Here is a 22192-nt window from a genome sequence, read left to right as displayed (position 1 = left end):
TACTACTTTTAGAACATTTTAATAAATTAATGTTCATGTTTTTCCTTAAGCTTTTTTTTTTAAAGGGTAGATGACAGTATACCTAGGGTGGCCTTTCTTCCCAAAGTGATGGCCTAGGAAACTAGTTTGTCACCTGATCTAACTTTAGAATCAAATATCTGGAGCACTTCTGGAGAATACGGTCACTGCAGAACATACATGAGGAACTGGGAAACTGCCACATACCCGCGCTGGCCTTGGCTCCCAGCGCCTGCACTGCTGCCATGGTGTGCACGACGACGCCCTTGGGGAACTCAGACCAGGCCGGCGGCTTACCGTCCACGGTGATGACGTGTCGCAGGCATGGGACTAGAGAAACTATATCCTGGGAAAACACAAGCATTCGTTGTATTCTTCATTACTCTTCATTGAATAGCTTGGCAAATAGTCCAGGACACAAGAAAAGCAGCTTACCACGTTCAGCAAACTGTTAATTTCTTGCCTCAAAAAAGCAAGGGTGGGGTGTACTGGTATGAATACCCCTTTTTTCAGATGGAGAACTACTGGTCTGAAATATAAGTTACTGTTTTATTACATTATATTTACTGTGTGTACCCTTGTTCTTTGGTAAAATCTTAATCAATAAAGTCAGTTCCTGACAAAAATGGGCATGTAAACACACACTGCCTGAACTACAGGGTAGCCGAACATTCCTCATGCTTTTAAGAGGCAAATAAAGATACAGGGGGAGAGGAAGGGAATTCTCTTATAAACTTGGATTAAAAAAAAAAAAAACAGATATTATTGTTTTCACAGAGTTGTCTAGAGACGAAAGAAACCCTTCTCCTGTAGTTTTGTAAAGTCTTTTTCTTCCCTTTAAAAAATTCTGAAACTTGTAATGACTCAAATGCTTCAGAACCAAGTGAATTACTAGTTTAAAAATAACCCTTAAAAATTACAAATTTATTGAAAACAGACTAGAAAATAGATGAGCACAATAAAGTTGTAATCCCTTCACCTTTGACATGGACACATTAACAATTAATTTGTAGCTCTCTATGCTACTTATACACAAATATATATGAAATCCACTTTTTCTTTTCTAACGGAGAAGAATAAAGTATGATAGTCCCACAAAGTTTACAGAGATATTAAGGATTTTAAAGATCATAAAAGAATGATGAGCTCATGACACTGAAAATACTAAAGTATGGAAGAGTTATTAGAAAACTAGTTCTCACCTTCAACTTTGTTTGTAAGAGTTCTTTACTAGTAATGATGTTTGTCACCTCTGTTTCATTTAATCCATGAACAATCGCTGGACCCCCTAGAGTAGCATACAACGTAACAACTACAGGGAAAAGAAGGGCAAGTCAAACATTTGGACATTTCATGGAAATACTAAAAGGAATTAAATAAAGCCTCTGACCGTGGATGGAGCATACTAAACCCTAAATTGTTAGATCCACAGTCTATGATCTAATCATGCTGTTTTTCTAAATTATTTTAATATATTAACTAACATTATGCCTACTCACCCTTCTGTAACTTCCCCCCAAAATTGCAATATTTTAAAATTTAAAATTTTTTTATTTTATTTTGTTTTACCTATAGATGCTATTCTGAGATTGTCATGTTGAAAGGAATTACATTTGACTTCTAAAATGTCACAGTCTTAGTTGTTAACTACTTGATACTAAAATAAGAAAAATATACCAATAAGATAACACGCTGAATGTCATATTTAAGATATTACTTGTTAAGAATATAGCATGAACAAGTGGTAATACTGCTCATGCTAAAGTAGAAAAATCTAAAGAAAGACATTCTTAGAAATGTCGAAATTAAATAATGATGAGGAGGAAGATAATTTTTATTTGCTTTCTCCTTAATTCAAAAAAGTTAGACTTAAAGTCACTTTAAGAGATAATTAAAGCTTCTTAAAAGAAACATACTGTAAACCCAAACCTGTGACAACAAAAAGGTATGCCAGTTTAAAAACAAACAAACAAAAAAAAACAGCGGAGGCATTTACAGCAAGAAATCTGATAAAAGTATCTTTTCTGTTTCATCTGAAGGATAAGCAATGTCCATATTTTGCATCATATTTGGCACCAAGACCTCTGAACTAAGCCTCCAGGACTACCTCACAGACTGAAGCATCACAACTTCCACAGGTTGTGTTATAGTTACAACATAAAAATTATCATTTAACAGAGCAGCTAGGTTTGAGTATTGGAAGTGTTTTAGAGACCAGCTGTTACTGACAGAAGTGGCATAACAAGATGACACTAACTTCAAAAGAAAATTCTGAGAGGGGGTAGCAGAGCAATGACCCACAGGTATAGATCTAGCTCCCCACACCCAGAAAGTCCCCTCTGAACAGGTTCAAGTCCCCTTACTACACTGTTTAATTTGTTCCACGACTGGTTCCTTTTCCAAAATAGATCAATAATTCTAAGTGATAACAAAGAGTTATCCACTGATTAGATACAAGGTAGAAATTAATATCAGAATTTTAATCTCTTGCGAGTAAATATTTATAATAAAAAGTGAGTATCATCTCTCCCACAACATTAGGTCCACGCTTTGAGCAGATAAGAAAGTCCACGTACGCTGAAAATTATACATGAAGCAGGCCTGTGCAGCAATCATCCATTCAGCCCTGGTTTCACAGAAGATGGCAATGTTGGTCTTTGGTTTCTGACCCAATATCTGTAAGCCATTTCCGAAATTAAAAGCTCTAACGAAGACATCTTCAAAGGACAGCCAATTATAGTTCCCAAGAATAACCTGATAAAACAGAAAGCATACAAATAGTTTTCAAATTAACCAAGATATTAATTTCTAGAAAGAAGCCAGGATGTGTTCCAAATTTTGACAAACCAGAAAGTTGTGTTTGTATATAAACTACTTTGTTCTAACGAAAAGCTGGAAAGTGAGTTTCAAGTGAAAAGTCTATTTTGAAAATTAGCTATTTTGTGATATCTTCTATGACAACTCAAATCTTTTGCTAAATCTTTAACTGTAATTTGGGGGTGGGGGGTTGTTTTTCTTTTAAAAAATCATTCAAGGTTTGACAGGATCTTAAATGTCAACTTTCTGGCCAAAGGCACATATATTAATAATTCATTTATAGACTTCATTTATTTAAACAAGGTAGATGTTAGTTTATAATTTAGCCTAGTGTCAAGTACTACTGATACCAACATTTTACTTTCCCTCTACTTATGAATTCCTGGATTTCAATATCAGACAGTATAACATGATTCACAAACAGAACCTGGCAGACCCAAGCTAACAGAAATGCTTATGGCCATTCAGTTGGAACTGCTGTAACTAACTCTGGATAAGCAAAGTAAACAAGTCTCTATTTATACGACCAGGTGGGGAGTTGTTATACTATTTTCCAGAGTCCCTCTGTTGAATGCCCGCTGGCATGGCAGGGCTTTCGACTTTTATTTGTGCAGGTGACATCAAGGCTCACATTAGTAACAACCCCCTCTTAACTACCTTTAGGAATTTTCTCCAACTTATATCAGACCGTAAATCCCCAATTATAGACAGATTAGACAGAAAGCTGTTCTTGCTGCAAAAATATACAGACAGTTCCAAACATGGCTGTGTCATTAACATACATCTCTCATGCCTTAAAACCATCTAACCATATTCATTTTCAAAAATGCTTATAATATTTAAGAGATTTCTAGAAACAGAGGTTGGATGAAGATACAAGTGGAAAAAGTTAAATACTGCCCTCTAGTGCCCTATTCCAAACCGGACTTGAGAAGTAAATTTTCATTTTGTTGGATAAAGCAGCTGAAATTAAAATGTTCATTTAACTTTAGTGGGTCCCAAACCCTCACCCTGTTCTGCACCCCCATGAAATGCTCAGCACGCGGAGCTCCAACGGCTTCAAAAGGAGCTCTGTGGCGGTGAGAAGGCAGATGAGAATTTGGCCGAAACATGTAGGAACTGGATTTACCATTATTAAGAATGTCACACTCCAAAGATAGGCGTGAGCTACCTCCTAGATTCTAGAATCTGAATGAGTTTTGTAAATTTCAGAGAATATATGTGTTCTGAAAAAGCATTAGCTATATAACCCAAATACGTAAACCCAAATAAAAGATGGTGCAAAGAAATCAAGTCACGAGTTTAATTCAAGTGTAAACAAAATCTGAATTTAATTCTTTAAACCACTGAATTTTCTAGGAGTGATCTTTCCCATAAAGATTACATTTAAGGGACCCTGCCTACTGCATAATTTTATCTGACTTGTGCTAGAAAAGGTTTCAAATCCTCACTTTGTCCCTATGGTTAGCCCAACCTGAGACTAAGCTCATGCATCTATCCCCTGCCTATACTGTAGAGCACTGCTGGAAAACACCAACCAGGTGTTTTAAATCCAGGATCACAGATCTCACCACCCAGCCATCCTATTATGCTTCCCTGCTACATTCATCTTCTCACCCTCTGAAATGGCTGTCTGAAACCTTCTCTCTACTCAAATATCCTCTACCCTTTCTCTCCCTTCTCCACTTCCATGTGACGATACTATCTCACACTCCACTGAGAAACCAGAAATTACACAGAAACTCCCTTAGCTTCCTACCACCAAGTTTAATAACCTACATACACCTGTACCCATACCCTTTGCAGTCCCTCACGGTATCACAGTGGCTGGAGTGTCCCTGACAAAAGCTCGACTCACTAGGACTTTGCTTTGAAGAGCTTCCCAAGTTTCCACCTCTCGTCCTGACCACCCGTACTTGGACATCCAACCTACTTTTCCACCTGATTGTGCAACTCAGATGTCTAACAGATATTCCCCCAATGCAACCACTTCCCTCCACCTGCACCTGTCATGCAGTCCATCTCTCCCCTGAACTAACGAATGCTGACTGGCCAACTTCCATTCTTATCCCCCTTTAGCCCCTTCTCCTTACCGTAGTGAGTTTTTGAAAAACATAAATCAGCTTACTCCTCTGCAAGTGTTCTCCCTTTCCAGTAGGAATGGAGTTGGAAAACCTTACCTTGGCCTACAAAGCCTTAAGGGTCCTAGACTTTGCCAGTGTCTCTGTGCCCATCTCAAAACCTCTGTCCTGACTCACTTCCTGTAAGTACAACTTTGTCTTTTCTGTCCTTCAAACAGGCAGCGCAGGACCCACGATGAGGCAAAACAGGTGCTCAGGGCACGAAATTTAAGGAGGCACTCAGTCTCAGGGTCTGAATGCTGTCATGAACTTTGCTCCCTAAGTGCCTCACCCAGCTGGGCTCATTCCTGTTTTAGAGCCACTGCACGATCCTGTCCCACTGCAAAGAAGGTTCGTTACCCAGATCTTCACAAAGCTGGCTCCTCCGTGTCCTTCAGGCCTCCACTTAGCCATAACTTACTCAGAGAGGCTATCACTGATCTCCAATCAGCTTTCTCTTCACAATAGTTATTAAATCTGTTACCTTATTATTTATTGTCTCTCTTCCTCCCATACAAATACAAGATCCAGAAAAGAGTAATCTGTGTGTCTTGTTCATTATTGTCTCCTAGTGCCTAGGACGGCACTAGCATATAGTAGGCACTCAGCGATTATTCGCTAAATGTGTGGAACGGACTGGTGTAACGAAACAACTTCAATTCACTCTGGGCCTCGGAGTCTTCAACCTCTCCTCCAGCAGCCTCATTTGTTTAAAAGATGGCTTTTTTTTAAAGGTCCATATCCACATGATCATTTAACTCCCTTGGCTTCCTCTGTTGTCATCACCATTCAATCGCATACATCCTTTGCCACCACCTCTTAAATATTCTTACCTGTGACCCATGAGACATACATATGTTTGACTGTCCTAAGAGTCAGGAAAATGCATGACTAGGGTGGCTACGTGAACGACTACCGTGGAGTCTGAGCTGTTTCCTCATCTGTAAACCTGGCTGGGGGCTAAACGATCCCTACAGTCACTTTCCTCTCTCACGTTCAATTGCCTGGATTTTCATTCTGTGACAGGTGTGACATACACATATGTAAATATCAATGCTGTCACTCAGACTATCACTGCCTGGGACACAGGAACTTAATAATTTACCTTTGTTCAGGAACCTATGAAATTAGATACCTTGATTACGCTGATGAGGAAGGCCTCTTATCTCAAAAGAAAACTATAAAAATAAAATGGAGATAAGATAGAGAACATTCTGTAAAACAAAATCACACAATACTTAACCAGTCAGGGCCCTGAAGAATGAGATATTCTATAAAGGTTAAGTTTTCAGGTAGCTGAGTTTAACCTCTATCAACACTAGAACTTTCACTTTAACCATTCAGAACAGAGATACCTCAAAAGTATATACGTTCCTACTGTCGACAAAGTACATCTGGCTTCATTTAACCTTTCCCTCTGCAAATGAAGATCTTTACAAACAAATTATTGTGAGGGAGCCAGAGAGAGTGAAAATATTCAAGAGATCTGGACAGTTGGTAATAACCATGACGACGATGAGGGAAGCTAACCTTTACTAGTGTTTACTACGTGCTAGGTATGCTGTAAGTAACTCTCACAATAACTCTAAGACAATTACTATTATTATCCCTATTTTACAGATGAGAATACTGAGGCACAGACAGAATAAACATAACTTGCTCAAATCCCCCAGCTATTAAGTGATAGACTAGGATATGAACCCAGGCAGATTCATTCCAGAATCTAAGTACTAAATCACAACACTCCAACTGCACTATAGAAAGGAGTTGAGATGTCGCTGGGCAAGTGAGTAAGGTGGCCTGATTAACAGCTGTAAAATATCATTTCAACTGCTGTGTTTGAGTGGATTATAGTAGAGGCAAGAGTGGAAGCAGAAGACCTGATTTAAAAAAAAAAAAAAAAAAAGGGAGGGGGCGGAGGGAGCTGTAAGGGGGAAATAAAAAAAATCAGACTCCTGGTTTTTGACTTGAGCCATCTGGTACACAGCGGTGCCTTTAACAAACAGGGGGATGACAGGGAGAGGAGCAAGTATGGAAAGGAAAACCAAGCATTCTGGCTGGGGAGAGTATTAATATAATAACCAACCACAAATTCTGGCCAAGAGATGGGCCATTATTTTTTATATAAATTATGTAAATATCCTAATAAGTCAAAAAATAAATGTCATACACATATGCAAATAGGATAAAAACATGACTCAAGAGAGAAATAACACAAAAGTAGGCAATGAGGAAGAGGAAAAGAAAGCTAAGTCAACTCCTAAGAACAGAAATGAGTATTTCTAGTATCTTTTTCCATCAATTTAGAAGGAATGTCAGTCATAGTGAAACTTCTCTTTCTAAGCACTATGACTGCATAATTCCTTCTAGTTTCTTCTCTCTAAGGTGTGTAAAATATATAAGAAAAAAACCTAAAGTATCTCTGAAAGTTAGATCACTAAATGTTTGAGCTGGTCTTGTGTCTTCTGTTTCACTGCAAAGTTATTTTTATTCTTTGCAACTTTGTTCTATTTCAGGTACATGTATTTTTAAAACGTTCTGGAAACTGATCATTTCATTGTTAATTCATTTCAAAAGACATCAGCACAAGCACTTGCTGCTGGGAAGGCTGTAATCAGGAGCTACTGACACACGTTCCACACGCTTCACTCTGCCACAGTTTTATAAAACCATATAAGACTTAAAATGACAGCAGGATACAGTCCTGGAAAAGCTGGCCAAGCCTCGAGAACACAGCCACCTCTGTTTCTTCGCCGTTTGTTCTTCTGTTTGTGCCCCTCGGGAAACTTGTCTTGGTGAAGCTGATGGACGCACTATCCTGGGCATAATTACAGCGGAACCATCACATCTTCCACTCACCTTCCCTTGGAAGCTCAAACCAGACTTTCAGGATAAGATGGAAACAAAGCTTCAAAGTTCACTCATTTGAAATAAGGCTTTGAGTATCTTTGTTTCAACCATGCCAGATACACTCTAGGGTTAATCCCCAAAGCTCAGTCCCCCAAAACAGGGAGAAAATTTTTAGATATTGCTAATCACTAGCTTTATTTTCCAATAGAAGATTATCTTCATTTATGGAAACTATTAAATGAAGATACACTCCATCAAGATTACGTATGTGTTCCACTCTTAGTAAGCACTCTGAGCAGAGGCCACACTGCCTAAGCAACTCCACTTTTACATCTTAAGGGCAGGTTGTGAAAGGTCCCCTTTTCACCATCCTTCCATAGCAGCAGCTGCTGCTGCAATACAATGGGCGTTAAATAAGAAACCAAGGGCGGGGCAGTCTAGTTTAATACACAGAGGAGATACCCCCTATTCAGTCTACAGACCACTGCTACAGTTGCAATGCAGACCAACAGAAACTGAAGTCTTAGCTAACCAGTGGTATAGCACACTTTCTCCAGTAAGGCTAACAGAAAATATTTGCTTTGTTTGTGATACACAAAACGTACTTTCCCAACGAGTCTAATTTCAAACGGAAAAAATATGTGTTTTCTACATCAGAGTTTATATTAAAGACTTCTGAAAAAAGTTTGATGAATCACAAATGCGAAGTTAATGGCAAATGTCAATGGTAGGCACACCCCCTGACAGTGATGTAGTATAGACAGAAACGGGTGCTAACTGAAAATGGTTTCTCTCACCTTCTAACTTTTCTACTAGAGTTCAAATATTTCTTTGTTGAATAAACAATGAATATAAAGGCACCATGGTCAAGACAGGGAGGAAAGAGCCACATACAAACTCTCTCTCTCCCTCTCTCTCTCTCTCTCTCTCTCTCTCTCTCTCTCTCTCTCTCTCTCTCACACACACACACACACACACACACACACACACACACACACACACACACACCATGCACAGGGCATAAGAACTTTGTGTTGGGATTTCCCTGGTCGTGCAGTGGTTAAGACTCTGTGCTCCCAATGCAGGGGGCCCACGTTTGATCCCTGGTCGGGGAACTAGATCCCACAGGCATGGCACAACTAAGAGTTCACATGCCACAACTAAGGAGCCAGTGAGCCAGAACTACGGAGCCCATGTGCTGCAACTAAGACCCAGCACAACCTAATTAATTAATTTTAAAAAAAAGAAGAAGAAAAAGAACTTTGCTTGTGTCCACTGCATTATCTGGCCACATTTAAGGAACAACTATGATAGCTCTAGGATTTTATTTTGTCCTAATTATACTGATACCTGAATTAAGAAAGAATTTTATATTCACCATATTTTTCTCCTTTTTATATACTTGGGAACCAGTCTGCTGCTGTGAGTACTGGACGACTGAAAGTGCTAGCTCCATAAAATGCATGTGGTGTGTGTATCCTGCACACACTACCCTGCAGTGTGTGCAGGATACTAGAGAAAAAATAAGCTTCCTGCTAAAACAGGATTTCTGTTATATATGCTTACATTAAAAGTAAGAGAACCCAATCTTTGAATTCAAATAGCAGTAGGAATTGTCAAAGGACAAAAATGAATGTTTATTTTAGATACAAAAAGCACAGAAAAGAAGGCAGAGGAGTGGAAAACTTTAGCACTTAAAAAATGTAGTGTTGGGCTTCCCTGGTGGCGCAGTGGTTGAGAGTCTGCCTGCCAATGCAGGGGACACGGGTTCGAGCCCTGGTCTGGGAAGATCCCACATGCCACGGAGCAGCTGGGCCCGTGAGCCGCAATTGCTGAGCCTGCGCGTCTGGAGCCTGTGCTTCGCAACAAGAGAGGCCGCGATAGTGAGAGGCCCCGCGCACCGCGATGAAGAGTGGCCCCCGCTTGCCACAACTAGAGAAAGCCCTCGCACAGAAATGAAGACCTAACACAGCCATAAATAAATTAATTAATTAATTAATTTTAAAAAAAATGTAGTGTTTTCAGTACCTTTTATAACTACCAGATCTCGCAAAGACAGAATCAAGGATGGTACACCATAAAAAATAGCAACTAAATATGACAAAAATCAGACACCATTATGATAAAGTGTTTTGCAAATTATAATCTATAGGCTAGAGAAGAGTAATCAAACATGCTTAACTACATGACTTTAATTTCTCGAAATGTGCTATTAACTAACCCCAGCTAGACCTTAATTTAGCAAAAAAAAAAAAAAAAAATCATTTAAGTGAGGCAAAACTAAGTCACCAAAAGAAATAGGGAAAATGCCTTAAAAGTAGTGACCATAGGATTTATCCAAATCACTCTGGCGACTGTAGGGGGCACTATTAATGCCAGAACAACAAGTGTAAGTCCGGATGGTTCCAGGCACAAGATAAAACATCACTCCATTTGAAGGTTAGGAACACATACAGATTCCGTTGTCTAGAGTTAAAATAATGTTTTTTAATTTCTAGGCGTTACTGATATTAACTTGCGTACCATCTCCTTTACATTTGAAAGATGACGACTGGAATTTGTGTGGTAAGTGGCAAAATCAATGGACCATTAAGTTAAACAACATCATTCTCACTCCCCTCCCCACATTCTGCAGTAACAGGAGGAAATCTGAGCCTTTCATTCCATAGCTATGCTTATCTGGACCCTCCTCCAAGATCTGAGAGTTCCTTCATGATTAACAGAAAAAAGACAGCTGGAGTCAGGATGTAGTTGGAAAAAGAGGGTAAGGGAAAAACAACTTTGCCTACACAGGTATTAAACCTATAACCTAACCAAATTATCAACTAACTACAGATCATCTTACTGCCTCTAAAAAAACTTTATCTTCCATTTTCACCTACCAGAGCTTCAAGAACCGTTTATAAGAAACTCACATACCCAAGTTCATAAACAGCATTTTCATGACATTTCTATACTTACTACCCTTCACAGGGCTGCACTACTCCATGATATAAGTCTTCAGATTCATTCATACACTTTTGCCCAGTGAATTCCCAAGATGATAACAAAAGCTGGAGCATTTACACTAGATACCACAAACTGTTCCACACACACACTTGTAGAACGTACACACACACACACACACACTCTCATTCTCTCTCACTCCCTTTCTCTATCTATTAATCCTCTCAACAGCTCTGAGCTGGGGTTAGTTTAAGGAGTATGGAGCTAGACAGCCTGGGTGCCGGTCCCAGCCTCACCACCTGCTAGCTGTAATGCCCCTGGGTAAGTTCCCTAACCTATCTGTGCCTCAGCGCCGCCACCTGTAAAGGAGGATATCCCGATCACACTAACCCGTAGGGCTACTGTAAGTCTTAAATAAGCTGATATGTGTGAAGCTCTTAAAACAGCCTGGCTCATAAGAAATGCTAATAAATGTCAGCAATGATCGTTACCTCCATGTTAAAGAAACTGAGGCAAATTTGTTATGTAGCTTTTCGGAAGTCACACACAGCTAGTAAGTGGCAAAGCCGAGATTCGAAGCCATAGTCTGTATCTGGAGTCCAGGCTCTTAACCACTGTTACACTGCCTCTAAGGAGGTCTTATCCTCTGTTTCAAATCAATAATGGCAAGTTCTATATCTGTGAAAAGAAATTCTTAGAAAACCAAAGCACTTGCCACAAACCAAAGTACCAAATCATTAAGTATCCAATGGAACCTACATTGTAATCAGAAAAAGCAGGTCACACCCCAAAACCCAGAGCAATCTCGAGCTCACAGGTGCTTCTGGAAGTACCAGGGAATATAGTTTCAAACCCCAAACTGCCCTAGACATTCTATTCCAAGTCCTGGTAGCCATTCAGGCTCAGAAGTGCCCCACACGAGTGAGTGATCTCAATGTCTTTGTGAAGATGTGGAACAAATCCATGCCGGGGGTGCAGAAGGAGAAAAAAGCGCAGTCTAGTACCCTTCTACCCCGTTTCTCCTGCTACATGAGCAAATTCCAATAGAAGCAGGCCATGCTTGTCCCCTGCCACCATTTCTAAGCATACATTTTATTCAGAGCGAATTCAAAGGCAACAGAAAACCACATTACCTTTTTAAAAATTTTTCCGTTTGGTTGCACTTCATCTTCCTCATTTAAAATTTCACGTGTTCCCAAGAGTCTTTTGTCCTTGAATTTGTTTTTTGCGTGCATAAAAACTTTATCTAGTGTATCACATCCCGGGTATAATACTGAGGCCAAACCATCCAAGCTGTTAACAGATCTGTATGCAGACTCAGGTTTTGAATTTACAGGCTTTGCTTTAATTTGGTTTGATTTTTCTTGTCTTGAATCAGACAAAAAATAATATGGAATGTATGTTAAAATAGTATAAAGTGATATTATAAAATGTATGAAATATAAAAGAATGGGGTTGATGGTATGTTTTAGCTTCATAGTAGATGGCTTTGAAGATACGTGGTTATTCATAGTGCTCAAAAAGTAGAATTAACAGATTTCCGTAAGAATCTAGAAGGAAAGGAAAGAAAGTTATTAGTCAAAAATCATTCTTAAATAACTTTAAAGAAAAAGTCTTCATATCAGATAGGCACACGATTTTTTTTCCAATAAGCAGCAGCTAGTATACTGGCCGCCAGCAATGTCCTGTCCACTCCTGATATTTACAGGATACACATTTATGCCATATCTATTAACAATGGGATTTCTACAGAAAAGTTTCCACATCATTCTGTAAACAGGTGGCTTTTCCAACCTAACCCCAAGTAACCACAAATACTTCCCAGTGGCGAAGAGGAAGCAAGCCAGAAGACCTACAAGAGAATGGAGACCAACAATGCACCCATTTCCTGTTCTTCAGTGTCTCATTACATTACAGAAGGCAAACACTTAGCACATATGCCACATTCTCCTCTCTCCTGACCCTTGCAGCCACTGCTAAATCATCACTGCTTTCTTTCCCAGGGAGCCCCCTTCTCCCACTCTAGGCAGCAACAAGCAATTGGAGTTAGCAAACAATATGAAATTCACTTCCCACAGTGATTCTAGATATTTTTCAATGTAGGCAGGTTAAATTGTGAAGCAAGAAGACAACAGACTTTGGACATTTTATATGTTGCATTTATCAGATTTATTGAGAATCTCCTATGTGTCAGACAGTGTTCTAAGTACAGAGATTATAATAGTGAAGGAAACAATCTAAGTCTCTCCTCCCATGGAACCTATACATTCCTTGGGAGAGGTAGACAAATATCACCAGATGGTGAGAAACCCTAAGAGGGAAAAATGAACCCAGTAAGGGAAATACTAGGTGACCAGGCAAGGCTAAAGAGGCGCTCTAGTATGTGGGTGGTCCACGAGAGCCTCCCTGGCCTGTGATATTTGAGCTGAGACTTAAAGGAAGAGGGAGGGAGAGTGGGGAAGAAGAACACGAGGCAGAGGACACGGGCTTTGTTCGCTAGGTAGGTGATAATATCATTTTTGAAGAAACAAAACTGAAGCTAACTACTAACTGATTACTCCACCCAGCTCTAAATCCAGGATTACGATTTCTAGCATTCTTCATCTCCATGTTGTAGAAATTCTATTCTAGGAAAGTGTGGCCGAGAGATCTGAGGAATCCCTTCTTTCACCCAGTCTCCACTCAGGGCAGAAGATCTACGGCAGACGCAGCAGACCAAGACTACTGGGCACCGTGATTCGTAAGGTGGATGCAGGGAGAGACGCTCCAGAGACCGGTGGCTACAGCCAAGCCCAGGACCCCACTCACAGAGCAGAGGACAAGCTGCTGCCCCTGGCCCTGGCTCTGGAGCAATGGCACAGAGGTTCTCCCCCGGCCAGAGAAGCAGGCTGTAAGAACACAGAACCACTCAGCAATCCCTAAGAGGACTGACCTTAGCTGGAAAAGAGAACAGAGAAGTTCAAGCCTAATGGCACTATAGAAAGCAATGGAGACTTCAGTGGTGAGCAACTAAGATGAGGCTGGTAGTTCCACAACAGAAACAAGCAAAAGAACAGGTCCAGAGAAGTTCAATGGAATCATGGAAAGAGACAGCTAGGAAGAGCCCTCCTAAAGTCAGTGCAGCTCAAAGACTGGCCTCAAACACAACCCCTACAAAAACCATCTAATTTAACTGGATCACACTGTGGGGCAACTTACAGCCCAGGGCACTGTGCAAAACAATAAAGCAATCGACTAGCTATCAGTGGAGAGTATTTGCTGGGTGCGGTGCCAACACAGAGGCAGATGAGGGAGAGAGACCGTTAAAGGGAGCCCTACAAGAACGGTGCTGTCACCCCCTGAAGAAGGTACTTCACAGTAACTGTGCGTGTTCCCAAGGCTGTGCCCTGGAAGGAGCCCCATCAGAGGAGGCACACTGCAGAAAGAGTAAACTTCACCAAAACCGGTCAGCCAAGCCAGCAAACAAGCAAGCAAACAACACAACAAGAAAGTGCGGAAACGGGGAAGGCGGAATCAGTATTCAGAACTGCTACAAAAACGTCTAAAATGTCCAGTCTACAACAAAAAATTATGAGGCATGCAAACAAACAGGAAAGTATGACCCACACACAGGGAGAAAAGCAGGCAACAGAAATCCTCCTTGAGAGGACCCAAACGTCAGACTTAGCAGACAACGCATCAAAGCAGATATTATATGTATGTTCAGAGAACTAAAGGAAACCATTCTTAAAAAATTAAAAGTCAAACTCTGCAACTTTACAAGAAAAGGGACACCTCCGAATTTGCTCATGCACAGCTGGTGAGAAGCCAGGACTCCCAACTGATCTCTGGGCTCTGTTCACCATTCCAAGCTCTTTTCTTCAACAACGTATTGTGTAGTACCCTGAAGAATGAGTCCAAAGAATCTAGATTTCTGCCAGAAAGGGCATGGGGAGCCACTGAAGGTTTCTGTACAGAAAAGTGGCACAACGAAAACAATGGCCCGAATACTTTCAGGACATCAGAACTGCAAAGAATAGAGATGTACCTTAATAACCCAGGAGAGTGATGTTATCTCACTAAGTGCTCTGAAATTTAATTCTGCATGTTTGTATTTTGAATTTAAAAATAACTGTGATTTAAAAAACTATCTCGGGCTTCCCTGGTGGCGCAGTGGTTGAGAATCTGCCTGCTAATGCAGGGGACACGGGTTCGAGCCCTGGTCTGGGAAGATCCCACATGCCACGGAGCAGCTGGGCCCGTGAGCCACAGCTGCTGAGCCTGCGCGTCTGGAGCCTGTGCCCCGCAACGGGAGGGGCCGCGATAGTGAAAGGCCCGCGCACCGCGATGAAGAGCGGTCCCCGCACCGCAATGAAGAGTGGCCCCCGCTTGCCGCAACTGGAGAAAGCCCTCGCACGAACCGAAGACCCAACACAGCCAAAAATAAATAAATAAATAAATAAAGTAGGGGAAAAAAAAAAATTATAAAAAAAAAAAAAAAAAAAAAAACTATCTCTATCCACAGATGATATGACTGCAGTATAGAAAATCCAAAGGAATCCACTGAAAAACTAATGGAACAAACAAAGAGTTCAGCAAAGGTTGCAGGATATAAGATGAATATACAAAAATAAATTGTATTTCTATACACTAGCAATGAATAATGGGAAAATGAAGAAAACAATTATATTTACAACACTTTCAAAAATACTGAGGATTAGATATAACAAGAAGTGCAAACTTTGTACTATGAAAACCACAAAACATTGTTTAAAGATATTAAAGACCTAAATAGAAAACATCCTGTTTATGGATTTTAAAACTTAATATTGTTAAAATAGCAACATTCCCCAAACTGATGTACAGATTCAACATGATGCTTATCAAAATCTCTGCTGACTTTTATAGAGAATTTTGTAAGCTGATCCTAAAATTCACACAGAAATTCAAAGTAGCCAGAACAGCCAAAACTTTTGAAAAGGAACAAAGTTGAAGTGCTCACACATCTCAATTTCAAAGCTTAATACAAAGCAATATTAATCAAGACAGTGTGGTACTAGAAAAAGTACATATATATAGATAAACAGAATAAAATTGAGAGTCCAGAAATAAACTTTTCTATTATGGACAACTGATTTTCAACAAGATGGCAAAAAAACTCAATAGGGAAAGAACAGTCTTTTCAACAAATGGTGCTGGAACATCTGGACATCTACACATAAAACAACGAAGATGAACCCCTTTCTTATACCATACAAAAAATTAACTTAAAATGGATCACAGGCCTAAATATAAGAACTAAAACTATGAAACTTTAATAAGTACTAATCATTGAGTACAAAGTGTTTCAAGAAGAGTACAGTAAAAGGTAGAGGCTAGTTCTGGCTTTTTCTGAGACATCCTCTTGAACCAAACAGCAATTTATTATGATCTTAAAAGTCTGGGGATAGGGAGGGCAGAGGAATGGAGATTTTGAATAGATGATACCACATAGCTTGAACAAGCACCAAAATCAGCAGGTGTTCAGGAAATAATCAGCCACCCAGTAGAGCAGGGTAGGGATGAGGAGATGAGAGATGAGGGCAGGGTATTAAAGGCCCCAAATTTTAAAGGTCAAATTGTTGTGGCCTTTGATGCTGAGGAAGAAACTTAGTTTGCATTCCAATGTACATAAACACACAGCATTAGAAAATAACTTTATGCAGAGGATAACTTGAAGGCAGCAGAAACTGGAGGGAAGGAAATCACATAAGAGGTAACAAGTAATCATTTACTCCTAGGTCACAAGCTATGGTGGGTGTGACAAGGAGCGAGCAGCTAGGACTCCTGGCTCCTAACTGCCCAGAGGCAGGATCGGGTGGCAAGGGTAGCAGCTGTTCCTCCAGCCTTTCCAACAACTGAAATCTTTCTGCTTAACATAGTGAGGGTGGTACTGTACCTGAATCGTGAACAGAATAAAGTTGCAAATTAGAGCAGAGGCAGTGAAAGGAGGGAAAACAGCTGGGGTGCCTTCAACTGAGACAGAAACACACACAGTGAAGAGGTTGGTCAGTGGCTGGATGATTGGTGGAAAGAAGATGAATACAAGTCTTGAAAATAATGGGTTTAAGATGTCTGTGAGTCATCCAAATACACAAACTGTGAAAGTTAAGAGGGGTCAGAGCTGCCCAAAAAGAACACACAGGAAACCTCCAAGGTAAGTTCAAGGACAGAAAACTTTGGAGGGAAACTAATGCCAAGACTGAGAGGAGGAAAATCCCACGGAAAAGGCCAATAAAGTAGGAGAACTTGGAAAGGGCAGTGTCATGAAAGTCAAGGGAGGGGAGAGTCAATGGTGTCAAGAGTAGCCTAGATGTACCAGTCACATGCAATTAAGACATTTAACTTTTCTAAAATGTTTTAGATAAACTAGGTAAAGTAACAAAACTTTGGTCAATTGCATCTTATTTGCTCAATGGCTACAGAAAATGTAGACTAGTGTCAACTGAAAAAAAGCGCATCCAAAAAGTCGAGTGTTATGTTTTATTCCACAGACATACTGAGAGCTTAAGCCCAGGAGACAGGCTCTCAGATAGCTCTGAAAGACTGTTCCAAAGAGGTAAGGAAGGAGCCAGGAAATATAGGAGTTCTGCAAAAACAAACCAGGTAGTTGAATATCAAAAGATTTCTGCTAATTAAAGAAAACAAACAAACATCAAGTTAATGAATTTAGTGCTTTTCTATGTATAGGAAGATGCAAGAGTCTGGGCTCACTGAAATCATTCCTTTGATATGCACCTTAATTGTGTAGGGCCAGTATTCTGTTTTTCTCTATCCTGAATGGGCTCATGGCTTGACGGCCACAACATCCTTTGTTTACTGATGCGGCAGGCAACATTCTTCATCCACACTAGGAAACCAGTCACAGCTACTTTATTATGCTGCCACAGCTTAGAATATGAGTATCACCTTTCAGAAAGTAAACTTGAACCATTAAATCTATTAACCTTTTCCTTCACAGCTTCTAGGTTTCCAATTTAGTTTAAGAAGGCATCATCCAACCCCAGGGTTAAACTAATGGTATCCTATATTTTTTTCTAGTATTTGCAAAATCTTTATATTTTGATCTTTAATCAACATGGAATTTATTTTTCTCCATTGTGTAAGGGAAAAAGCTAACTTTTCCTTTCAGGTGAACTGTCTGAACCATTTATGAAATAAACCATCCTTTTCTCAATTAACCAGAATGTCATCTTCCATAGTAAGTTATCATTCACACTTGGATTCGTTTCTGGACGCTGTTCTGTTTCTCGGATCCATCTGTCTACTGCTTTGCTAATACCACACTACACCAAAGACAGATCTACAACAATGCTTCTTCAGCTGTGATCCATGGACCAATCAGATCAGAGTTACCTTAGAGTATATTTTAAATGAAGATTCCTCAGACATACCCTTCCCTTCCTTTCCTTCCCGATACCTATAAGCTGAAATCTACTAGCAGACTCAGTTTTAAACAGCAACCATGTGATGTTAATGTACACTTATGTTTGAGAACTACTGCTTTAAATAGCTGGTAGAGACCCTCACTAGCCATATTTTTCAAAATTTTCTCATCAATTCTTAGAGATTAATTCCACATAAATTTTAAAGATTTAACATTTCTTTACGGTGAAACACAATTTAAAAAATCAGAGACTTCCCTGCTGGCGCAGTGGTTAAGAATCCGCCTGCCAATGCAGGGGACATGGGTTCGATCCCTAGTCTGGGAAGATCCCACATGCCGAGGAGCAACTAAGCCCGTGCGCCACAACTCCTGAGCCCATGTGCTGCAACTACCGAAGCCCGCGCGCCTAGAGCCCATACTCTGCAACGAGAGGCCACCGCAATGAGAAGCCCACGCACAACAACAAAGAGCAGCCCCCGCTCGCTGCAACTAGAGAAAGCTCGCGTGCAGCAACGAAGACGCAACACAGCCAAAAAATAATAAAAATTAAATTAAAAAATCAAAATAAAAAAATCAAAGAGGAACAAATATCATATACATCACTTATATGTGGAATCTAAAAAAATGATACAAATGAACTTATTTACTAAACAAAAATAGACTCACAGACATAGAAAACAAACTATGGTTACCAAAGGGGAAAGGGCGGGAGAGGATAAATTTGGAATCTGGGACTAACAGATACATACTACTATTGATACGTATAAAATAGATAAACAACAAGGACCTACTGTATTGCACAAGGAACTATATTCAATATCTTGTAATAACCTATAATGGGAAAGAACTGAAAAAGAATATATATGAATGAATCATTATGCTCTTCACCTGAAACACTGTAAATCAAATATATTTCAATTAAAAAAAGGAAAACAAGATTTAGGAAAAAAAAAAATACCATGACAAAATATACAAAGAACTCCTATAAATAAAAAAATAAAAAAAAATTCAAGCAACAAAAAGGAAAACCGGGCAAAGAATATGTACAGAGAAGCCAAAAAAGAGGAAATGCAGATGGCTAATACATACAGATAATATATTCTCCAGAACTTGTAATCAAGATTAAAATGAAGCCATACTAATTTGCAACCAATAGTTTCACAAATATGTAAAAGACTACCATATCCAGAGTGCACTGAAGTATTCCAGCAGTACAGTATCAATATTTAAAACACACACACACACAAAACACACCCTTTGCAATCCCACATTCAGACTGTAGTCTACAGAAAAGCAAATGCTTATTAAACATATAAACAAAGATTCAATCATTCACTTGCCAAATAAATATTGAACACAGACTCCATACCCAGACCTCTTCCAGAGGATGAAGTCACAGTCATGAACAAAACATGGGAAGCAAGCAGACCACGCACAAGTAACTAAATATCGAGAGGTAACAGGAGCTACCGAGACAAGTAAAGCAGGTTAAAGGGAATGAATTTGGGGGAAGAGAGGGCTGCTGCATTAGAAAGCAGTAAGAAAAGGCATCTCAGATGCTATGAGTGGATATCTGGGAGAAGCGCACTCTAGCTGAACCCAGGGAGGGAGGGGGACAGTGAAAGGAGACAAGGTCGGAGAGGATACTGTGAGAAAGGGGCCGGATCCTGAAGGGCCGGTCACTGTGAGAACAGTACTGACGTGGGAGAACGCAGCTGCTGCAGGAGCTCTGACAGGGATCAGATGGTGAGATGACACTGGCTTAGACCAGAGGAGGACGAAGGCGGCAGTGAGAAATGACCGGGCTCTGTTTTGAAGGTACAGCCTTGTATACAGTGAGAGAGAAAGAGCAGTCAAAAGTGACTCTAAGGTTTTTGGCCTGAGACATTGAGAAATATTGAGCTGTCATTTACTGAGACAGGGAAGACTGCAGGGGGAGCAGATTTTGAAAAAATATAGTTCCGTTTTGTGGAAGGTTAACTTTGGGAATTCTCAGCCTATTTACGGTATTTCAGGCATGAGACTGGCTGAGATGGCCTAGGGAGTGAGAAGAGGTACCAACAGCAGACCCTGGGGCATGTCAATGTTTAGAGGACTCGGGGACGAGAGGCGCCAGCAAACAGAGCATGAGAGGAGGGGTCAGTGCTGACAGAGGAAAAGCAGGAGGGTGGAGTCAAGGAGCACTGATGCGCTTTACACATGTTGTCAACAAAGGTAAATGTAAGCCACGCCACCAATGAGATGAGACTTCACGCCCATTAGGAGGGCCGTTACCAAAAAAGAAAAAAACAAAACAGAAAATAAAAAGCATTGGCTGGGGGATGGAGGTGGAGAAACTGCGACCCTTATTCACTGCTGGTGGGAATGTAAAATGGTACAGCTGCTACTGAAAACAGACTGGCAGTCCCTTAAAAAAATTAAACACAGAATTACCATATGATCCAGCAATTCCACTTCTGGGTATATTTCCAAAAGAACCGAAAGCATGGACTCAAACAGATATCTGCACACCACAGTTCACAGCAGTGTTACTCATAACAGCCAAAAGACGGAAACAACCCAAATATCCATGACGCGTACATGTGTAAACAACACGTGGCAGCCACACGATGGAGTATTATTCAACCTTGAAAAACGAAGTTCTGAGACATGCTACATGTATGAACCCTGAAAACATTACACTGTGAAATAAGGCAGACACAAAAAGACAAATATTTGATTCCACTTACAGGAGATACCTAAAATATGCAAATCCATAAGAGACAAAGTAGAATGGTGGTTGCCAGGTGCTGAGGGGGCAGGGGAATGGAAAATTATGTTTAATGGGTACAGAGTTTGGAACGATGGGAAAGTTCTGGGGAACGGCTGATAGTGATGGGTGCAGAACAATGTGAATATACTTAATGCCCACTATACACTCAAAGATGATTACAATGAATAGTATATTTTGTTAGGTATATTTTACTACAATTTTTTAAAAATAAAAAATAAAAGATGAGGACTGGGAATCAGACACTGGATTTAACAACATGAAGGTCACTACTGACCTTGAAAAGAACTGTGGTTAAAGATCAAAGCCCAACTGGAGAGAGTTCGAGAAAGAATAGGAAGACAGCTCCTAGGATAGGATTCTTATCCTATTCCTATAGGATGGGATTTTATCAGGCAAGTACCAGAACAAAACAGGGGTAAAGAAAGGAAAGATAAGTAAACTAAGTCTGTTTCCAAGGGAGCGAGTATAATGACTGATAAGGCAATTTTAACTTGAGAAAGGAAGGCCGCAGGAGGGAAAGCATTTATGAGGAGACAGATCAGTGGAATTAGTCACAGAATTGCTGGAGGTGAGGTGCTAAAAGGGTGTAAGTTGGAACCACAGGAGGTAATGGTCTGTGCAGAATGTTTTAAGTTGAGATTGCTGAGGGCGTATGGTTATCCATCACGGGGAGGTCTAGATTATAGTAACGGAGAAAGGGGAAGCAGAGGCAGACTGGAATATGAGATCATTTAAGGACAGGAGGTTAAGGAAATGAAAGGCTGTGGTACTGGAAAGAATGAAAACGCTAAGAATCATGATAGGATAGCAGTAGGGTCGTAGGAAGCCTGAGGTTCTAATATTTAAGGAATAAGGGGATAGATGACTATAACAAAAAGGAATCATGTATGGTAAGTAGTACAGTCTGTAGGCAAAGCTTGGAGGATGCGGTAGTACTGTTTCAAAGGCAAAAAAACTGTTAATCAGATTAGGCCCAAGATGGAGTCGCTCATGCTAAGCCCCACGTCAGCAAAGCAAAACTGAGCTAAGTTTCTAAGCTCAGCTCTCCCAGAAAAGGCAGGCATAGGTCAACCAATAAGTCTTGCCTGCTCAGCACAAGTTACCTGACCCAGCTCCAATACCACCCTTTGCACCATATAAAGGAAAATAAGCCTGCTTTAACCAATCAGCAAATGCCCAGTGTAACTTCCTTTTTCCTGCTCATTGTGATCTACAAAAATTTCTTGCTTTGTACCGCTCTTTGGAGCTCCTTTCTGTCTGCTA

General features: G+C 40.2%; 1 protein-coding gene across 3 annotated transcripts in view; it reads right to left on the bottom strand.

Annotated features, from left to right (window-relative positions):
• Window positions 1-22192, bottom strand: part of ACSL3 (acyl-CoA synthetase long chain family member 3) — an 80921-nt gene that overhangs the window by 17564 nt on the left and 41165 nt on the right. For all 3 annotated transcript variants that reach the window (XM_057551400.1, XM_057551399.1, XM_057551398.1), the window contains 4 exons: window positions 11885-12301; window positions 2595-2772; window positions 1221-1330; window positions 226-364 (listed from right to left, as the gene is read on the bottom strand). In XM_057551400.1, coding sequence (XP_057407383.1) covers window positions 226-364; window positions 1221-1330; window positions 2595-2772; window positions 11885-12262 — 805 coding nt within the window. In that variant the 5' untranslated portion in view covers window positions 12263-12301. The remainder of the gene's footprint in view (window positions 1-225; window positions 365-1220; window positions 1331-2594; window positions 2773-11884; window positions 12302-22192) is intronic.

The sequence above is a fragment of the Balaenoptera acutorostrata genome, chromosome 8, assembly GCF_949987535.1.
Source record: "Balaenoptera acutorostrata chromosome 8, mBalAcu1.1, whole genome shotgun sequence".
In the NCBI taxonomy this organism is placed as follows: domain Eukaryota; kingdom Metazoa; phylum Chordata; class Mammalia; order Artiodactyla; family Balaenopteridae; genus Balaenoptera; species Balaenoptera acutorostrata.
This window is presented reverse-complemented; position numbering and strand designations above follow the sequence as displayed.